Here is a 21,306-nt window from a genome sequence, read left to right on the forward strand (position 1 = left end):
CGTGTTGAGCAGGGGGCTGATCCCGAGGGTACGGGAAGCTGAGTACTCGGCCATTGCGATCTCTGATCATGCACCACATTGGGTGGATGTGGAAATGGGGGAGGCGCGGGACCAGCGCCCGCTGTGGCGGCTGGATGTGGGGCTGTTAGCGGACGACGAGGTGTGTAAAAGGGTCCGGAAGAGCATTGAGAGCTATCTGGACTTGAATGACACGGGTGAGGTGCAGGTGGGGATGGTCTGGGAGGCCCTGAAGGCAGTGATCAGGGGAGAGCTGATCTCCATAAGGGCGCACAGAGAAAGAAAGGAGAGGCAGGAGAGGGAGAGGCTGGTGGGGGAGCTATTGGAAGTGGATAGGAGATATGCGGAGGCACCAGAGGAGGGGCTGCTGGGAGAACGGCGCAGCCTGCAGGTCAAGTTCGACCTGCTGACCACCAGGAAGGCAGAGACGCAGTGGAGAAGGGCACAGGGCGCGGTTTATGAGTATGGGGAAAAGGCGAGCAGGATGCTGGCACACCAGCTTCGCAAACGAGATGCGGCTAGGGAGATTGGGGGAGTGAAGGAGAGGGGCGGGAAGGTAGTGCAGAAGGGGCAAGAAGTGAACGGGGTCTTCAGGGATTTTTACAAGGAGTTGTATCGGTCTGAGCCGCCGACGAGGAGAGGGGGAATGGAGGACTTCCTAAACAAATTGAGGTTCCCAAGGGTCCAGGAGGGGCTGGTAGAAGGGCTGGGGGCGCCAATAGGGCTAGAGGAGCTAGTCAAGGGAATAGGTCAGATGCAGGCGGGGAAGGCGCCGGGGCCCGATGGGTTCCCGGTGGAATTCTATAAGAAAAATGTGGACTTGGTGGGACCGGTACTGGTACGAGCCTTTAATGAGGCGCGAGAGGGGGGGGTTCTGCCCCCGACAATGTCGCAGGCTCTGATCTCCCTGATATTGAAGCGGGATAAAGACCCCGTGCAGTGCGGGTCCTACAGGCCTATCTCGCTTCTGAACGTGGATGCCAAGTTGCTGGCAAAGATCCTGGCAGCTAGAATAGAGGATTGTGTGCCAGGGGTAATCCATGAGGACCAGACGGGGTTCGTGAAGGGGCGGCAGCTCAACACGAACGTGCGGAGATTGCTGAATGTAATTATGATGCCGGCAGTGGAGGGGGAGGCTGAGATAGTGGTAGCGCTGGACGCGGAGAAGGCATTCGATAGGGTGGAGTGGGAGTACCTGTGGGAGACGTTGGAACGGTTTGGGTTTGGGGAAGGCTTTATTAAGTGGGTGAAGCTGCTCTACTCGGCCCCGACGGCGAGTGTAGTGACAAACGGGAGGAGGTCGGAGTATTTCGGGCTCCACCGAGGGACCAGGCAGGGATGTCCCCTATCCCCCCTACTTTTCGCACTGGCGATTGAACCGTTGGCGATGGCACTGAGGGGTTCAGGGGGGTGGAGAGGACTGACTAGGGGAGGGGAGGAACATCGAGTATCGCTGTATGCGGATGATCTACTGCTGTACGTGGCAGACCCAGAAGGGGGAATGCCGGAGATAATGGAACTATTAGCAGAGTTTGGGGACTTTTCGGGGTACAAACTAAATTTGGGCAAAAGCGAGGTTTTTGTGATACACCCGGGGGACCAGGGAGAGGGTATTGGGAGACTCCCCTTCAAGCGAGCAGGAAAGAGCTTTAGGTACTTAGGGGTGCAGGTGGCAAGGAACTGGGGGACCCTCCACAAGTTGAACTTTTCCAGGCTGGTGGAACAGATGGAGGAGGAATTTAAGAGGTGGGACATGGTACCGTTGTCGCTGGCGGGGAGGGTGCAGTCAATCAAAATGACGGTCCTCCCAAGGTTCTTGTTTTTATTTCAGTGCTTGCCCATCTTCCTCCCTAGGGCCTTCTTCAAAAAGGTGACGAGTAGCATCATGAGCTACGTGTGGGCGCATGGCACCCCAAGGGTGAGGAGGGTCTTTTTGGAGCGGAGTAGGGACAGTGGAGGGCTGGCACTACCCAATCTTTCGGGGTACTACTGGGCGGCAAATGTGTCAATGGTGCGCAAGTGGATGATGGAAGGGGAGGGGGCAGCTTGGAAACGAATGGAGAGGGCGTCCTGTGGCAACACAAGCCTGGGGGCCCTAGTAACGGCACCATGGCCGCTCCCCCCCACGAGGTACACCACGAGCCCGGTGGTGGCGGCCACCCTCAAGATATGGGGGCAGTGGAGGCGACATAGGGGGGAAATGGGAGGTCTGTTGGCGGCGCCAATAAGAGGGAACCATAGATTCATCCCGGGGAACATCGACGGGGGATTTCAGAGCTGGTACAGGGTGGGCATACGGCAGCTGAAGGACCTGTTTATAGAGGGGAGGTTTGCGAGCCTGGGAGGGCTGGAGGAGAAGTTTGAGCTCCCCCCGGGAAACATGTTCAGATATTTACAAGTGAAGGCATTTGCTAGACGGCAGGTGGAGGGGTTCCCCCTGCTCCCCAGTAAGGGGGCGAGTGATAGGGTGCTCTCGGGGGTCTGGGTCGGAGGGGGGAAGATATCAGACATCTACAAGATAATGCAGGAGGCGGAAGAAGCATCAGGGGAGGAGCTGAAAGCCAAGTGGGAAGGGGAGCTGGGAGAGCAGATAGAAGACGGGACGTGGGCGGATGCACTGGAGAAGGTCAATTCTTCATCCTCGTGTGCGAGGCTGAGCCTCATTCAATTTAAGGTGCTGCATAGAGCTCACATGACGGGGACAAGGATGAGCCGGTTCTTTGGGGGTGAGGACAGGTGTGTCAGATGTCTGGGAAGCCCAGCGAACCATGTGCATATGTTCTGGGCATGTCCGGTGCTGGAAGGGTTCTGGAAGGGGGTGGCAAGGACGGTGTCGAAGGTGGTGGGGTCCAGGGTCAAACCAGGATGGGGGCTTGCGATCTTTGGGGTCGGGGTAGAACCGGGGGTACAGGAGGCTAGGGAGGCCGGAATACTGGCCTTTGCATCCCTAGTGGCTCGACGAAGGATATTAATTCAATGGAAGGACGCGAGGCCTCCAAGCGTTGAAACTTGGATTAACGATATGGCTAGCTATATTCAGCTAGAAAGGATCAAATTTGCCCTGAGAGGGTCGGTACAGGGATTCTCCAGGCGGTGGCAACCTTTCCTTGACTTTTTAGATCAGAGATAGACGTTCGGGGTCTTGGCAGCAGCAACCCGGGGGGGGGGGGGGGGGGGGGGGGGGAGGGGGGGAGGGAGGGAGGGGGGGGGGGGAGGGAGGGGGGGAGGGGGGGGGGGGCAGCAAGGGTGGGGGGGGGACATGCACGACTGTAACGCGGGCAAGTCTGCTCGCTGCTCATGTCTGAAACTGTAGGCTGCCTTGTTTGTTAAGGTTGCCTGGGGGGGGGGGGGGGGGAGGACTGGTGCGCGCGAGAGGGCGGGCGAGGGAGGGACATTTGCCTAGAGGGATTGTGTTGTAAATAATTTAAAAATTAGTGGGGGTAAATGTTTGTATGGAAAAACTCTTTCAATAAAAATTATTTAAAAAAAAAAAAAAAAGGATATAATAGAGGCATTTCAGATGTAGACAGTACACACCTGAAAAATGTCAACTTGTTAACAGTCATAAGGAAGAGTTCATTTTGACTTAAAATGGAACAAATAGGGCAGCATGTGGCAGTGACCCGGGTTCGATTCCCGGCTCTGGGTCACTGTCCATATGGAGTTTGCACATTCTCCATGCTTGCGTGGGGTTCACACCCGCAACCCAAAGATGTACAGGATAGGTGGATTGGCCATGCTAAATTGCCCCTTAATTGGAAAAAAAATAATTGGGTACTCTAAAATTTTATTTTAAGAAAAGGAACAAATGAGATTTAAAGTATAATGCAAATTACATATAGGGCTACAGTGATTTGAGTTTTACAATATAGACTTATCTATGAAATTGGAGGATACCAGTTATGTTAGCACCTACAATTTAGTCCAATTATTGGAATGTTGCAACTAAAATGATAATTTAACACTAACTTTTTCGAATAAGCTTATGAATGCAATGTACAATGGTATTATCAGGTTTTAAACAAATATCATGCAGCACATTCACTAAAGCAAATGCACAAAAGCCATAGGAGGAGTTTAATTAGCTAGTCTATTTCAAACAGTCATACATACATGAGCTCCACCCAATTTAGAACATGAAGCACTTAGGTCAATGTAAAGCCCAACTTACAGATTGTGATGTTCCTTTAAGCCAGGAAAAGACTGTGGATTTACATGGGCAAGAGTAATGTAATCATTTCGCTCGAGGTTGCCAACAAGTACACGGATTTTTGATTCAACAAGACCAACCCTTAAAGGGAAAACATTTTTAGTTTAGGAGTCAACCAAAGAAACACAATTTTGTTAAAGTATACGCAGTACAGAAATAAGATGTTCAGCCCAACTAATCTGTACCAGTACTTGAGTTGAATCCAAGCTTCCTCCAATTTAGTTTTTCCTACTCCCACAAGTCTTTATCAAAACCGTCCACAATTTAAAAGACTTTTATTAGGTCACTACTCAGCCTTCTCTTGAAAAATGAAGCCAACTTAGATTTTTCCAATAGGAATGACCTTGCAGTTCTGGCATTATCCATATAAATTTTTTTTTTTTTTTTTTTAAACCGACTATTTACCATTCTAAGTGATGATCTTCAGTGGATGCACTTGCTGTTAATACAATGTAGTGCCTGTAAACAAGTAAAAAAAATGTTTAAATATCCTCGCGCGAGTTAACAACCTCACAAAAGGAATATTTCAGAATAAAACTGTAAAATTACCTCATTATAAAATATTCATTGCAAAAAATACTTTTAAATGATGTTATGTAGCAGTGGAGTGATTTGATCATAAGCACGGTCTTACAATTTTCAAAATTAGTCACCAATTCACATATTAAGCATCCTCATTTTCACCACAAACCAGGTGTCATTATTAATGAGCACACAAAACATATTTTGGCAGCTGAGTCTCAAATAAAAAGATGACTCCTCAAATTGAAATAAGAGTCATAAGAAAAAGCACAAGTCTGGCATGATTTATACTGGTCTTAAAAGGGGTAGTACTTCGGAGACAGAAGCAGCCCCTCTCTGACAGTGTCAGCTAACAGGAAAAACCGGTGTTTAAAGTCTGAACAAGCTTAGTTTTGAAAGACGAAATGGAGATGGTAATCTTCTGTTTCTCGATGAAAGAGTCAGATCTTTATTCCTTGTTTATGAAAGGAATAGAGAAAGATAGGTTCTGTTTGTGGAATCTATATATTTCTGAGATTGTGGAATCTATATATTGTTCTGCTCCCTCTGGAGACGAATACTGTGGAAAGAACTCAAAAATGACCCCAATAAAAGGAATTGATGGATAAGGTTTCATTTTAGCATCGTTATTGTAACACAAATTAAGCGTGTATTAACACACAAATGATATCGGAATGGAAATGATGTTTGTTGCAGAGCTCATCACAATACACTGTTGATTGCTGTCTCAATACAATGCTGTCAGGTAGCACAGGTTATACATTGGGAATTCTGAAGTAAAGGTGCTGAACTATGACCAGTGGAAGATACTATATTATGTTTTAGGTAGGAAAGAAAGTACACTCCAGGTTATATGCACACTAAGGAGAATGACCAATGATTGAACTGTGAGAAAATATTTAGCATATAAATATCTATCAGATATGGAAAGAAAAATATGTGGCATCAATAAATTTCGCTATTGTAAGGACACAGCAGAACTCAGGACATCTTCAACTTCTCAGAATCTAATCACATTACTGGCTTAATCGGAAGATATTTTCAATTTTTAAGCAGCTGTGAAGCAACTATAATGCTCCCGATGGAACTAGGGCAACATGTTAGGAATCAAATGAATCACAAACGAGGATGACTACCCTCCAGTCACAAAATACACCCAATAATACTGGGCAGGGGACAGCAGGTTCTGGATATAGACATACACAGTTCTTTAAATAATAGTTATTAGTGTCATAGTAGGCTTACACTGCAATGAAGTTACTGTGAAAAGCCCCTAGTTGGCACACTCCGCCACCTGTTCTGGTACAGGAGGGAGAATTCAGAATGTCCAATTCACCTAACAAGCAGGTATTTTGGGTCTTGTGGAAGGAAACCGGAGCACCTGGAGAAAACCCACGCAGACACGGGGAGAATATGCAGACTCCGCACAGACAGTGACCGATGTCAGGAATCGAACCTGGGACTCTGGAGCTGTGAAGCAACTGTGCTAACCACTGTGCTACAGTACTGCTGAAGTATTGCTGACAACGACATAAATAAAATAGTATTAACAGTGCACTGGAGCACTAGTGCTTGCCAACAACATTGAAGCAACGAATCTGTAGATAGCCATTGGTTGGTACGATATCACTCTGGCAACCAAGTTCCAGGTATTCGCTAACCACAGAGTTGCACTGCAATTCAAGTTTTTCATGAATATATAATCCATAGGTTTCAAAATCCAATTAATGCTTTTTATATTTTTCCAAATTGGAATAGGTCTCTCTAAAAACAGGTTGAAAATGCTCACATATCCTGCAATAGGACTATAATACTGTAAAAGTACGTAAGCTACATTGTGAAAAGTGTACTTACTTATATTTTTGGAAGAAGTTAGGTGGTTCAAAAAGCTTAGACCAGTCTGTCTTGCCTTGCAGTATTTCATCAGTAATAGCAAGACCTGAGCATACAAAACCAAAATCAGTTGGAATCTGGATTAAAATCACACCATAACAGTACAAATAAAACAAAGCATCTTAAAAACGCATAGCTGTAAATTTAACTTGTGGAATTTTGTTAAGACAGATAGTCAATTGGACAATTTGGAGCTTAACAATCTTTGGGAATTAAGACATGTCCTAAGCCTGACTAGAACGATCCAAATTTATGTGGAACCACAAGTGAACTATTATTCATTAAAAATCTCTGCTTATGGATATAGAATTAAAGATCTTAATTTTGGACTAAGTTTCTGAAAGGGAACAATAGAACATTTAAATTTATGAAAGATATTAACAAAATTCTTTACTTTGGTGATGGTCGAAATAAAAAAAGGGAGTACAAGAGGCAAGCCACTGAAAATAACTAAATTTGGTTCAAAAGACAATGAAACACATTTCTGCAAAAAGGGATTAAGGGCGAGTTGACTGGTAGCTAGTGCAATTTTAAAGATGCTAGTTTATGTTTTATAGTAATAGTTCACTTAAAACAGCATTTTTGAACATTGTGATACTATACAAATAATGTTTCCACCAAAAGTTACAAATGATCAAGTCTATCTTATTCAAAGTGTGGACATCCTAACCTATAGGAAACTAGCAACTAATTTTTTAAAATTCTGCTAAACTATAAGGTATACTTTAAAAAACATTTAACCTTGCTTGAATTCTTCTATCATTATTGTTCGAGTTGACGAGGACACGTTGAATGTGGAATTTTGCTGTGGGTAAGCAGGCGTTATTATTGGCATCAAGTGGTATCTGTCAGATGGGTTTACCTGTAGGAAAAATTGTCAGATGTGACAATATACAACAGACATCACATTAAATTATAATTCTGTACTGTGCTTATTCATACCCGTGGATCCCAAACTGGCAGATTCAAGTTGCTGTCCTCTGGCTGTTTAAGCAACACTGGGTTTGGCCATTCCCTGAAAACAAAAAAATGGCAAACAATTTGCAGGATAACTAAATTACTATTTGATAGCATCAATCTAAAAGCACCAATCTAAAAGCACAACAACAAAAAAGCAACACTAGCTTAGATTTATTGCTAACCTAACAGTAATGGTTCCAACAATCCATATACACTGGCAATTGCACTATCACCAGCCAGGCCTTTATAGTACCCGTTGGTTATCAAACCAAAAATTCTCCTGCTTAAGAAAGCATTTTATGTGAACAGGAACACACGCAGGGCCACAGTACATTCCTGCTGATATAATTTTTTTTAAATTAAAGGTTAGACTCAAGTGGGAGCATCAGCACTCAACATTTTAATCAATTCTAATTAGGTTTAAAAGTTCTTAGGAAGTCCAAAGTGCATGCTAAGATCAGGTTTGATATTATGCTTGGGGGAGAGAGAGAGAGAGAAAGAGAAGAGTTATACTACATGTAATACCAAACCCAAGTGGGTTGAGACTGCCTTCCCCACAGCGACTTTCAACTCAGATCAGAAATCACTTCAGGATGTCGAAGTTTTAACAAGTAGGTTTGGTTTTATACCAGGTTCTTAGGATTTCAGTTCCACAATAAAGCAATAGAATTTTAGACAAATTGAAGAGTGGTCTATTTGAAATGTTGAAGGACAATACAAATGTGTGCACTGGAGTAGGTTCTCCTTTTCATTTATGAATATTTTTACAGTTACCATATATTAGAATAGAGAAGAAAGCCAGTTCCAGGCAAGCCTTTAGTCTCAGTAATACTGGTGGACAATATCAAAATTCCATGGTCAACTGTATACACATTCAATGAGCACTACTTTTGTTGTGATTTTAATCTGTGCAAAAGTTGTGATTTTAATCTATTACAGCATCTACAAATTGATCGCACAACAGGCTTTTTTTTAAATCCTGGTTTTGGTACATTCTGAAATAAATCTATTCCACACAGAAATTGAACTAGTTTAAAAATGAAATAAAAATAGGAAGTGCTGGAAAAACTCAGCAGGTCTGGCAAAATCTGTGGAGAAGGGACCCAGTGGTAATGTTTTTAGCTGAACATGACTCTTCAACATTCTCAAGAGGAGTCATTTTCAGGTGCGAAAGTTAACTCTGCTCCTTCTCCACAAATCCTGAAAGGCCAGAGTATTTCCAGCATCTGCAGTATTTTGCTTTTACTTTACAATGTATATTTGAAAAAGTTTATACTATTCATCCTCTTTAAAATAAAGCTTCCATGGTATGTTTTTCCAGTTCAGTAGAAAGTTACAAGTTCTAAATAGTTTTAACTTACCACTTGGAAAAGACTAGAAAAAACTTGTGGACTAAAGTAGATGCAACAGCATTAGGATACAACTGACAGGTTCTTGCTACTAGCATGGCCCATGAAACACCACCAAGGAATCCAAGCATATTAGAGTATATTCCACGTCCTAGAATAGATTTTTACAATAGCATTCAGCATTTTGTTCTTTTAATACCTGTTTAAAAATTAATCTGTAAATCAAGTATCTGTGCTACTTACTTTTTGCCCATAGTTTAATGGCTCTAAGAGTTAATCTGAAATTCTCTTTATTTGGTACTAAGTGAAGAATTTCATCTGTAACTCTGCAACCTATCAGACATGAAATTTTATAAGTGGCGTTAATGGCAACTCTCATTTAAAACAATAGTCAAGTATTGAATTACCTATCCAAAATTTACACTAATCAATGCTGGACTCATGTATAACAATTAAAACAGTCAAAGTATTTTGCAACTAACTACAAAACTTTCATGCAGGATATTTTAATCCCTTATGAGTTACAGATTATCCTGATGTGAACTCTCGTTTAAATCTTCTTTATTGTTTCAATTAGATATACGTAGTTAATTTCAGATCTAGAAAGTAACAACCACAAAATATTCATTAATCTGTATACTAGGAAACAAATCATGGGCAGAAAAAAAAAATCCATTAGTTTGAACACTGTAAAGTACCATTCAAGATCAAATAAACATCTTGCATACCATTCAAACTTCGTATACATCGAATGTTAAGGTTTTTCAGATGAGAATCATCTCGGAGGTCCAAATTGTCTGGAATGGTTTGCAAAGCCAGCCTAGCAAATACAAGATCAATCTGAAAGAGAGTTAAAAAGATGTACATCACCAAAGCAATGTTTTGTAATTGTGTCTAAAAGAATTTTGCTGAAAATGTGGAACTTGTTAAATCTAATGAAATTTTTCTAGACATACCAGTGTGCACAATTATTTTTTATTTATTTTTTAAAAATTTGTTGACAGGATGTCAGCATCTTAAATATCAAACCCCCCTTGAAAAAGTGCAACATCCCCACCGTCACCTGTGAATCCCTGACTCGAACGTCCGAAGTGGAGGAAAAGCATCTGGGAAGTAGCTGAACGCCAGGTTTCATTGCCGGGAGCAAGCAGTTGCCAAGCGATGACAGAGAAAGGAGCGTGTGGCAACCTGGACAACCCACCCACCCGCACCTCCAACCATCATCTGCCCAACCCATGACAGACTGTAGGTTACACATTGGACTGCTCAATCACCTGAGGATTCATTTTTAAGCGTGGAAGTAAATCATCCTCAATTCCAAAGGCCTGCCGAAGAACCTCACATGGATTTGCCTTTCACTAAAAGAGCTTGTGACCCTTGTTGCTCAATTGGAGAACAGATTAACGGGAGCAAAGATGTTCCCCCACAGGGATAAATAGGCATACATGGCAGACGCATGCCCCAGCACCCCAATTTGAACCTCCAATTTGGACCAAGTGAAATAAATGCTCACACTTCTTTACATTTGTGCATTAGGGACACAGTTATTTTTTGGAATTACTAGGGGAAAAAAAAGACATGGTATTATTTTACAAATTTGTGCAATTAAGTTGCCATGTCATTTCATTTAATTCCATGTGCAGTCTTACCTCAATATTATCAAGTTCAAATTTGATAACTGGAACATATGCATCTTCGACAGCCTGCAAAATCAAAAGCAGAAAACAAAGAAACACGTGGTTATCAGTTAAGATCAATTTAAAAAGGAAAAGGGGGCCAATACTTAGCTAGATGCATCTCAAATATTATGTACATACAAGGTTTAGAGCTGAATAAGTTGAAATCCTGGGACTAGGGTATTCCATCACTCACGAAAGGAAAAAATCCAATGCATAAAAAATGGTACATGTACAAGGGACAAGAGATAGCAAACAATTTCTAAGTTGCCGATTTAAATCCAATGGCATTAACTAACCTACTCCTATAAAATGTTACTATGGAAACGGTCTTTATAAAGTAACAGCTTAGTCTCAACTGATTTATACAAACCGTCTGAATCAAAAGTGGAGAAAAGGCAAGCAAAAAGCAAGTTACAATTTCCATGGCCAACATGTTCAAAAGTAGTACACTGGTGGCACTATGTTTTTCTACTTTTTTTGTACACCCTAGTACAGAAGGAAGCCATTCGGCCCATAAGGTCTACACCGGTCCTTGGAAAGCCTCCACCCTAACCCAGTAACCCTACCTAATCTTTTTGGACACCAAGGGGCAATTTATCACGGCCAATCCACCCAACCTATACATCTTTGGACTGTGGGAGGAACAGGAGCACCCGAAGGAAACCCATGCAGACACGGGAAGAAACTGCAAACTTCACACAGTCACCAGAGGCTGGAATTGAACCCGGGTCCCGGGAGCTGTGAGGCAGCAGTGCCAATCACCGTGCCACCATGCTGCTATACAAAATACCATTCAACATGTCAAAGTTTTGCAAAAGTAAATTAATACAAAAAAAAAGACATTAGTTTTTAAGCCCAAATATTGAAAGTTTAAAAAAATGTTTTTCCCTAGTGGCCTCATGCAAAAAAAGTCAATGAAAGCAACACAGGCCAATGTATCCCTAGTGAGTCTCCTTTCTCATTGTTAGAGGGAAGGATAAAGTTCTATAATTTGGCTGTAACAGGATTAGGGAAGTAAATGCAATTAAGAGACTCAGAGCCACCAGCATCTCAGTAGACAGAACACTAATAACAAGAAGAGAAACATAGAATTTGCAGAGAAGAGTAGCCCCAATTGAAGGCTGGAAGCAGATAGCGCAAGGAATAGGCTTACATATTTTCTGCAGTAAAAAGGAGGAAGTGCTGAAGAGATATGAACTGTCAACATTTGAGGAGGACATAGATGAAACACCTGAAATGCTATAGCATACAAGGCTATGGCCCAGGTGCTGGAAAATGGGAATAGAATAGATAGGTGCTTGATGGCTGGTGCAGACGTGGTGGACCGAAGGACCTGTTTTTGTGCTGTAAAGCTGTATGACTCAACTCGCTACACCAAACAATAACAGGAATATCACAAGTGCATCAAGGACCAGAAAACTGATGTAACCACAAAAGCAGATGATAATTGTCAATAGTAGCTCCACAAAGGAAGCAAAAATAAGTTCCTGGCTTAAAGGAGGAATTTAATTTAATCCAGCAGGGCCTTGAGCCAATGCAAGTCAGTGATGACAGATAATAGACAAGTGACAGACCTGGGTTTTGCAGTCGGCAGCAAATGAACAGCACTTGCTGTATATTAGACTGAAATGAAGAGAAAAAAAAAGAGAATTGCTTATTGTCACGAGTAGGCTTGAATGAAGTTACTGTGAAAAGCCCCTAGTTGCCACATTCCGGCGCCTGTTCGGGGAGGCTGGTACGGGAATTGAACCGTGCTGCTGGCCTGCCTGGATCTGCTTTAAAAGCCAGCGATTTAGCCCAGTGTGCTAAGCCAGCCCCTTCTGGTTATTCTAACAGCAGAAAGAGAAACATAGAATTTGCAGAGAAAAGAGTAGCCCCAATTGAAGGCTGGAAGCAGATTGCGCAAGGAATAGGCTTACACATTTTCTGCAGTAAAAAGGAGGAAGTGCTGAAGAGACTGGTTGTTTGCCTACATGCTTCATAGGCTTTTTTGTACTGGGAGTTGTGGTATTTAGAGAGTCAAACCGCTCCATATCCTCTGCAGGGAATTAGGGACCTGTGAAAACCAGGCAAGTGTCTCCCCTCAACCAAACAGATATCGCAGGCAGTGATTTACTCTTTAATGGAGAACGTTAATAAAACAGGACAGGACATGGGCAACTAGGTTTTGGATAAGGGTTTGCATAGGGTGAAATGAGAACAAATAATCAAGTTTTTTTTAAAAAGTATGGCTAAAGATAGCAGCAAGTGAGTGGAAGATGGAAGTGGGCAATTTTTCAGTGATTTAATAAATGGTCTTGGAAGTTCAGCTCCAGGTCAAACAGGGTGCCGAGGTTCTATCCAGCTTGAATTAGCAACTGGAAGTTGAAGCAACAGTGAAAGAGGCCGAGAGATAAAATGATGGATTTAGTCTTTTGACACTCAATTTAAGGAAGCTATGATAGCCATGATTTTATGCTGGACAAGCATTAAAATCTGTACAAAGATCAGTATGATGTCAAGAGATGGTGGTGGCACAGAGCTGGGTACTATCAACACGATGGTACAGCAGAAAAGGTCTAGACGGTAACTTTTAAATGAAGACAGGACCAGGATACATCTTTTTTCTTTTAATTTAAAGTGTCCAATTTTTTGCCCCCAATCAAGGGGCAATTTAGCACTTACACTGTAAATCTTTGGTGTGTGGGGGTGAGACCCACGCAGACACAGGGAGAATGTGCAAACCCCACACGGACAGTGACCCGGTGCCGAGATCAAACCCGGGTCCTTGGCTCCGTGAGGCAGTAATGCTAACCACTGCACTGTCCAAGACCAGGATACATCTTGGAGAGTTTGGAAATAACTGCAGGGGCTGGAAAAGGAGATATTGTCGCAGCAGTTTGATACATTTGGATGGGGTAGTGATGGGGTAGGAGTTCCTTCATGAAAAAAGAAATTCCATGGAGAATGGAGGTACTGTAATAGGAAAAGGAGGCAAGGTTACCTGTGCCAAATAGTGTAAAGGAATAATACACAGCATAGATCCCATTTTTGAGATTCATACAGGAAATGTTAAGATAGGCATAATGGGATGCAATAATGTATTTGAGAACATTTAAAAGATAAAGATTAAGAGATGAGGGAGTAGTTGGAAAAGTGAAATGGGTCTGAGAGGGAGTGAAAGTATTTTCAAAGGGAAGGAGTCGGTGCCCAGGAAAGAGCCATTAAAAACACACAAGATCATTTACTTTTAGACTGTGGGGCATATAAAAAGTCAAAATAGTCACACCAAATACACTAACAATTCAGAACATGAAAATAGAATATTCAATTTTATTTAGAATTATTCAAATAGAAATTTAGGAGCACACTTATCATAATTCAGTGGAAACATAATTCAAAGCACACAAACATGTAACGTCTCAATCTAATAACCTATAACATCTGACAGAATACAATATTTATAGGAAATAAATTACCCTCAGGTCCTTGATTCCCTCTTGTTGCTTTAGTTTTTCAAAGAAGGACTGGAAGAAATCACTCCTTTCTACATGGCGCGGAGCAACACATAGTGCATCAATATCAGCACCTGCAAATCATTTGGGCACCCCAGAAAGTGCCAACATTTTATAAGTCAGTAAGTTTGACAATCACCTTAAATAATTTATATTATTACAGTAAATAGAAAAAAATAATTTAAGCCTACCTTTTGTATGCACTCCTAGCCTGTATGAGCCAAATGTAAATATTTTTCCACCAACATTTACTATAACAGACGGTGGTAGGTTCTGGAGAATAAAAATTAAAACCAGTCAGTACATGAATTGCTACATTCTAGAGAAAAAACCTCAAGCATTTTAATTCCCCCATCCCACTTAGTAAAGGAAACATGCACAATAGCTAAACATTCTTTAGTGAGGTGGTCAAATATATCTGTACCCTTCGTTTCAGCAAAGCATAGATTTTTACAAGTTTCAGGCTTCTCCACTTTGATATTCAAATGACCTACAATAAAAATGTATCCAATTCAATTTTGACATACATCTCTTTGGAGCATAATATTTTAGAAAGATCATAATAGAAGGCCTTTATCAAAAATATTTCTTAACCTACACACTCAATTATCCAAATGGTCCCAATTAAACAGCCCTGCAGAATACCAAGCTGCTGCCTAAATGGTTCCTCCGAACATTATTCATACATTCACTCAAATTAAAATAGAGGAAAATAAGCATCAGTTTTCAAATTATCTAGAATTTAGCTTGCACTCGATTGTGCAGAAAAAAAGCCCTTTGTTTTTAAGCAATTGCTTCCACAAAAGCATGATTAAACAAAAAAAAAACTCAGCTTATCACAGGAACCCAGACTGCTACAAGTGTGAACTCACTCCCCACATCAAAATTTTCAAAAACGGTGCAACATAACAACATGACAAATAAATGCATTAGAATTAGCTGCAACACATGACAGAATTTCCTTGAAAAGAATAAAGTACTATCACACGAGTACCATATCCACTCATGTATGTGCTCATTGAAATTTTGTTACAAAATATTTTAGTTTAAGCAAAAGTATTACCTTTGTTTCGCTGATTTCGGCTATCCATTCTTTAACTAAATTGTTCAATTTACCCAAAACTACTAATCTGAAACATTAAAAGACACCATTAAAATTGTTCAGTGGGAAACCAAATGGTAAATTCGCATATATAAAATCTACTATTACAAGATTATCACCTATGGTTTAATTCCTCTTCCTCTTCAAATACTCCAAATGGTTTCAAGGCTTCAATCAACCTCCGAGTAGAAGTATCATCCACATCTTTGGGATAGGCAAGGCTAATTGGAGAAGTGATCCCATAATGCTTCTGAGCCTGCTGAGACGGAGGCCCCAGAATAACACTGTTGCTGTAATAGGAAGTAAAATGCCATTACATAAAGTAATCCCAACACAGCTCAAACTGAAATTATGTTCAAAATAATATGGCTCGAGGTCAGAGATGATTCACGTTAAGATATACATAGAAGGCAGTTTATTTGTGCCGCAATACCAGAGGGAGCACTTCCTGCACGAGCGTAGTCACTGCCTCGGTCCCTGTCAAAGTATTATCTACAGGCACTAAAATGAACAAGCTGGCTTGACAGAAACAATAAAGTTCAAGTTACCTATTCTTACATTTGTTCAGTCCTTAACCAACTCCAAGTTCTTATATGGTCTGAATTTGAACTATTTTCCTTTGCCCAGGGACCCTCCCAAGAGGTTGGTTACAGCACCATTTTATCCAAGTCGCCACGTGTAGCCAGTCCAATGTAGCCAGTCTAATGTCCTCCATCTTTCCTCCCTTACAGTGCACCCCCTTCCGTATCCCAAACCCCCTTCTTTCCCAGCTTACCGCACCCCCCCCAATCTCCATTATCTGTCCCCACCCGTTGCCAGGCACCTTTCCTCTTTGATGGGGGCACGCGCAGCTTCTTTCCTCCTCATGAATCCCGGTACTAGCAACCCTGCCAGGGTGGTGGGTGGCCCCTCCCCTCCCGGGAGTGGTTATACTTCCTCCCGTCACCGTTCTGTGGGCTCCCTACCGGTTCTTTCCCCCATCTTACCTTGCGCTCATCTGCACCCAGCTTCTCCTTCTTTCCTTCACTGCTTTCGTCTTCCAAAACGACACGAGGCCACGCTCTTCCCCCATAAATTCTGCTGGCTTCTCATCACTGCCCCTGCTGTGACAAACTTATTCTCGTCTGCAGGGGCAGTGAAAAAAAAAGTGCTCTCTGGCTTGGTATGCGACCCAGAGCTTGGCTAGGTACAGCATTCCAAACCGTGCGCTATTGTACAGCGCGGCTTCCGCTTTGTTGAATTCAGCCCGGCCAGCTCAGCCCCAATGTCCTGGGAGATCTGGAGCTCGTGTCCTTCCCAGCTGCAGTTTGTGGACTGCCTGGCCCAGTGCAGGATTCTCCCCCGGTCCTGGTACCTGTGCATTTTCCACAATTATCGCCATCGGCTGGTCCCCAGCTTTGGTCGGAGAGATCAGTGTGCTGTGTCGATTTCTGGTGGGTATGGGAAATTCTCCCTTCCCACCAGGTTACCCAGCATTTGGGCCACGTATTTTGTGGGGTCCCCATCCTCGATCACCTCCGGTAGACCCACAATTCTGTCGCCTAAACCCATTTTCTTGGTCTTCAGCCTTTTTGTGTCGTAGCCAGCCTCGCCACCTTCTTTTTCAAGGTCACGATCCCGTCGCTCTGGTCTGTTGCGGCATTTTCCAGGTCTTTGATAGTCGCCTCCTGGGCCTCCGTCCAGGGCCAACCGCATGTGCGCCAGACCTTCGGCCACCACGCCACTTCATCGCAGCCTGGTTGTCAGACTTTGCCTCATCTCAACGTTCCCTCAACGCTCGAGAGGAACATTCTCCAACCATCCCCTGGTGCGGGGAGGTTTCTTGTGCGGCCCTCTCGTTCCGGGTTTCGCCGCCTCGTGCGCCGGTCGGCTTGTCCGTTTGCAGCTTGCCCAGGCTCTTCCCATTCCTGGTATCAGCTCGACTTCTGGGCTGGCTCTTATTTGGCATCCTTCTCTCTTCTGATGTTCTGCTAGTGTTGTAGGGATGGTTTGCTCAGTTTGCAGGCGTTTGAGGTAGAAAGTGCCTGTTTTCAGGTTTTGCAGGAGAACCACTTCTCACCACATCCCTGTCACCGGAAGTCTGCATGAGATTCCCAACATAATTCTCCTCGGAGCTTATGGAACATTTAGTTCAAGACACATTCCATTAAAAATGGATAAGTAGTAATATGAAAATTAAAACTCATCACCAATGTGGGACTTGAACCCATAATTCTTGGATTGAGTTTCATTGATTACAAGTAAGCTAACCAGCCAAATAGGAAGTTCCATAGGAAGACTACAGCTGCTCACACACCCTGCTTCCTGGAAAGGCACCATTCCCTTCCTTCCCTGCTGTGATTGACAGGGTCCTCAACTGGGTTCACCCATTCATCTGTCCTCACTCGTTCCCCTCCCAGAACCATGACAGGGCCCTTCTGTTCCTCACTTTTAACCCCACCAGCCCCTGCATTCAAACACAAAGACGACCAAGAAAAATCGGTCGAGGCAACAGAATTGTGGGCCTACCGAAGGGGACCCCACAAAATACATGGCCTAAATGCTGGGAAGGGAGAATTTCCCATAACCACCAATTAGGCAGGTTATAGCCCTTGGGAGTTCAATTACTTTGTGATCTTTCTCTTCCATCGTGACTTTTAAAAAAAATATATTTTTATTCAAGTTTCTGATATTTTAACATTTCAAAACAAACATAGCAAAGAAAAACAACACAAACCCCCTACAGCTCCCCCACCAATAACCTTAACCAAATACCTGATTTTACAATCCCCCTTAACAGCTGACGGTAACCAGCTCCTTGAAATGCAGTACAAACAACCCCCATCTCTTATAAAAGCCCTCTCACCGTCTTCAAAAATGTCACATTTTCCAGATACAAAAACTTCGCTCCCCCAGCCACACCAAGGCAGAGTGGAGTGACTGACCTCCACCCTAACAGGACCCACCTGCAAACAGTCAGCGAGGTGAAGGCTAAACATCTGCCCCCTTTTCAGACTGCAGCTCCTGAAAGTTCGATACCCCAAATATAGCCCCCAGGGGATGGGTTCCAAATCCACAAGACCGCCGACATGATACTAAAGAAAGACTTCTAAAATTCCTCCAACTTAGGGCAGGTCAGAATATAAGGGCGTGATTGGCCTCACCCCCTTCCAAATTGACTCAAAAACCAAAAGTTTTTGTCCCAAAGTAATATCAGTCAGCAGTAAAAAAAAAGAAAAAAAAAAAAAAAACTTTGTTCTCCCATCAACATATTCTGCTGTCTTGCCACTATCTGCAACTTCAATAGATCTTCACATTGAGTTTCCTGACTCATGCTCTTACACACCTTGGTTGCGATCTCTCTTAGTTCCCAACTATCACTAACCTCATAGAATCCCCACCGCGCAGGAGGCCATAGAATGCCCACAGCATATGAGGCCATAGAATGCCCACAGCATATGAGGCCATTCAGCCGATTGGGTCTGCACCAACTGTGTGAAAGAACACCCTACCTCGGCCCACTCCCCCACAAAATATTTGGACACTAAGCAGAAGTTTAGCATGGCCAAGCCACCAAACATTTGGACTGTGGGAGGAAACGGAGCACCCGGAAGAGCACACAGATACAGGGAGAATGCCCAAACCTCCACACAGTCACCCGAGGTCGGCATTGAACTTTGGTTGTTGACGCTGTGAGGCAGCAGTGAGAACCACTGTGCCACCATGCTGCCTTCCACCGTGCTCCAACCCCTGTGTAAACAATCACATTTCTCCTTTTTAGCTCTGAAGAGACACATGGACTCATGTTAACCCAATATGAAAACCTGATGGAGCACCACACTAATTTGTATATCACATGTAAATAAAGCTCCATTTAATTTCTCTCTTGAAGAACAGCTCAAACTGTCAAGCAAATGTCCACTATATCAAGCAAATGTCCACCAGGGCAGCACGGTAGCATTGTGGATAGCACAATTGCTTCACAGCTCCAGGGTCCCAGGTTCGATTCCGGCTTGGGTCACTGTCCGTGCGGAGTCTGCACATCCTCCCCGTGTGTGCGTGGGTTTCCTCCAGGTGCTCTGGTTTCCTCCCACAGTCCAAAGATGTGCAGGTTAGGTGGATTGGCCATGATAAATTGCCTTAGTGTACAAAATTGCCCTTAGTGTTGGGTGGGGTTACTGGGATAGGGGGAGGTGTTGACCTTGGGTAGTGTGCTCTTTCCAAGAGCCGGTGCAGACTCGATGGGCCGAATGGCCTCCTTCTGCATTGTAAATTCTATGCCACTGTAAAACATGTATTGGAGTTTGATGTCATAACTACATTCTAAAGAATTTCAAAAAAATAGCTTGGATTTTGTAGTCTGCAAATGAAGTGACAGCACTTGCCGCTGCCCTCAAGGAGGTTGCCCAACAATGTGCTCATCTGTGATGAGGATTGAACAGTTCCTGCCATTAATGTGAATCTGGCATCATGTCAGGGGATCTCCAGACATTTGGCAACAGTGATGTCATTAAGTAGAACAAGAAGTCAAACCACATTGAAGTATTTCCAAAGGCTGCACACAAATCAGGAAGTAAAATGCATCAAATCATTTTGCACAATGCAAAATCAAGATTGAACCATACACATGGGAATACAGTACAAGCTAATATATGTAAGAAATCACTGGATAAACTTAAAATCTTATATTTACTGAATATCATAAATCTTGGCTGCCATGGCAGCTTGCGAGTTGAAAAACATAGGGCCTGTTATCTCTGTGAAGGACATATCTCTAGCACAGACATTCCGGATACTGTGAATCGCATGACCCATATGTAAGCAAACTCGGAAAAAAAAAGGTTAAAAACAGGCTCTCAGGAGATGGGGGAAAAAAATTGTTTGACAGGAGAGTTTTTCCAAAATGATCCATGCTGGTCAGTCTTCTTCATATGGAGGAAGATTGGGAGAGAGCTGCCGTGCACCTGGACTGGCTCGAAAAGAACAAATAAAGACAGTAGACAGAAAGACAAGAGTATGCTGCTCGCAGCTAGAGAAATCAAGTACGGTCAGTTCACCTTCCAGGACTAGGAAATCATCCTTAATTGCCATGGGTTGTATGCTTTTTCTAATTTAGCAAATTCCTCTATTTAGCTAATGCATCATATTAAAAGTGTAAAATTGGAGGCATAAGCCTGCGGTAAGGCTGGTAACGTGGACTGTCCGGGGATTGAATGGGCCTGTTAAAAGGCTGAGGGTGTTAGCGTATCTCAGGAGCTTGAAAGCAGGGGTGGTCTTTCTGCAGGAGACGCACCTCCGTGTGAAGGACCAGGTTAGGTTATGGAAGGGGTGGGTCGGGCAGTTTTTCCACTCAGGGTTTGATTCGAAATCGAGGGGAGCGCCGATTTTAATGAACAAAAAAAATGGGATTTGTGAATGCGAAGGAGGTGAGTGATCCGGATGGGAGATGTGATTGAGAGTGGGATATTGGAAGGGTATTGGTAAATGTGTATGCCCCAAATTGGGATGATGTGAATTTTATGAAAGGGTTGCTGGCAGCGATCCCCAGATTTGGCCCCGCGCCAGTTGGAGGTTTTATGTGATATGGTGCAGGCGCCGATTAAGGAGTATGTGGAGTTGAATCAGAATGGGGCGATGTCGGCGGCCATTTTTTGGGAAGCACTGAAGGCAGTGGTCGGGGGGGGGGGGGGGGGGGGGGGGGGGGGGGGGGAATTGTTTTGTTTAAGGCTCGTGCGGATAGGGAAAGGAGGGAGGAACATGACCATCTCATGAGCAAGATAGAGGTGGACAGGAAATATTCCAGAGTGCCCACCATGAAGGGATTGGCGAGGAGAAATAAAATTGTAGGGGCAGTTTGACAGCCTGACAACAGGGAGGGCGGTAAGGCAACTGCGTAGGGCAAGGGGGGTACAATACCTATATGGGGAGAAGGCGAGCCGCATGCTGCTGCACCAGCTGCGGAGTTAGGCTGCATCCAGGGAAATATTGAAGATACGGACTGGGGATGTGGTGCCGGAGCCACGGAAGATAAATGAGGCATTTAGGGAGTACTACCAGGGACTTTGAGGAGACCCAGGAGAAGAGGGGGGCATGGGGCAGT

General features: G+C 43.6%; 1 protein-coding gene across 2 annotated transcripts in view; it reads right to left on the reverse strand.

Moving 5' to 3' along the window:
• The window catches only part of papolg (poly(A) polymerase gamma), a 54,981-nt gene that overhangs the window by 20,832 nt on the left and 12,843 nt on the right, over positions 1-21,306 (reverse strand). For both annotated transcript variants that reach the window (XM_038809191.1, XM_038809181.1), the window contains exons 3-15: positions 15,347-15,517; positions 15,189-15,255; positions 14,317-14,398; positions 14,090-14,199; positions 10,602-10,655; positions 9,681-9,792; positions 9,196-9,285; positions 8,965-9,103; positions 7,586-7,658; positions 7,385-7,505; positions 6,605-6,689; positions 4,634-4,687; positions 4,190-4,309 (exon numbers count right to left, since the gene is read on the reverse strand). In XM_038809191.1, coding sequence (XP_038665119.1) covers positions 4,190-4,309; positions 4,634-4,687; positions 6,605-6,689; positions 7,385-7,505; positions 7,586-7,658; positions 8,965-9,103; positions 9,196-9,285; positions 9,681-9,792; positions 10,602-10,655; positions 14,090-14,199; positions 14,317-14,398; positions 15,189-15,255; positions 15,347-15,517 — 1,278 coding nt within the window. The remainder of the gene's footprint in view (positions 1-4,189; positions 4,310-4,633; positions 4,688-6,604; positions 6,690-7,384; positions 7,506-7,585; positions 7,659-8,964; positions 9,104-9,195; positions 9,286-9,680; positions 9,793-10,601; positions 10,656-14,089; positions 14,200-14,316; positions 14,399-15,188; positions 15,256-15,346; positions 15,518-21,306) is intronic.

Source organism: Scyliorhinus canicula, chromosome 1 (genome assembly GCF_902713615.1).
Source record: "Scyliorhinus canicula chromosome 1, sScyCan1.1, whole genome shotgun sequence".
Classification (NCBI taxonomy): Eukaryota; Metazoa; Chordata; class Chondrichthyes; order Carcharhiniformes; family Scyliorhinidae; genus Scyliorhinus; species Scyliorhinus canicula.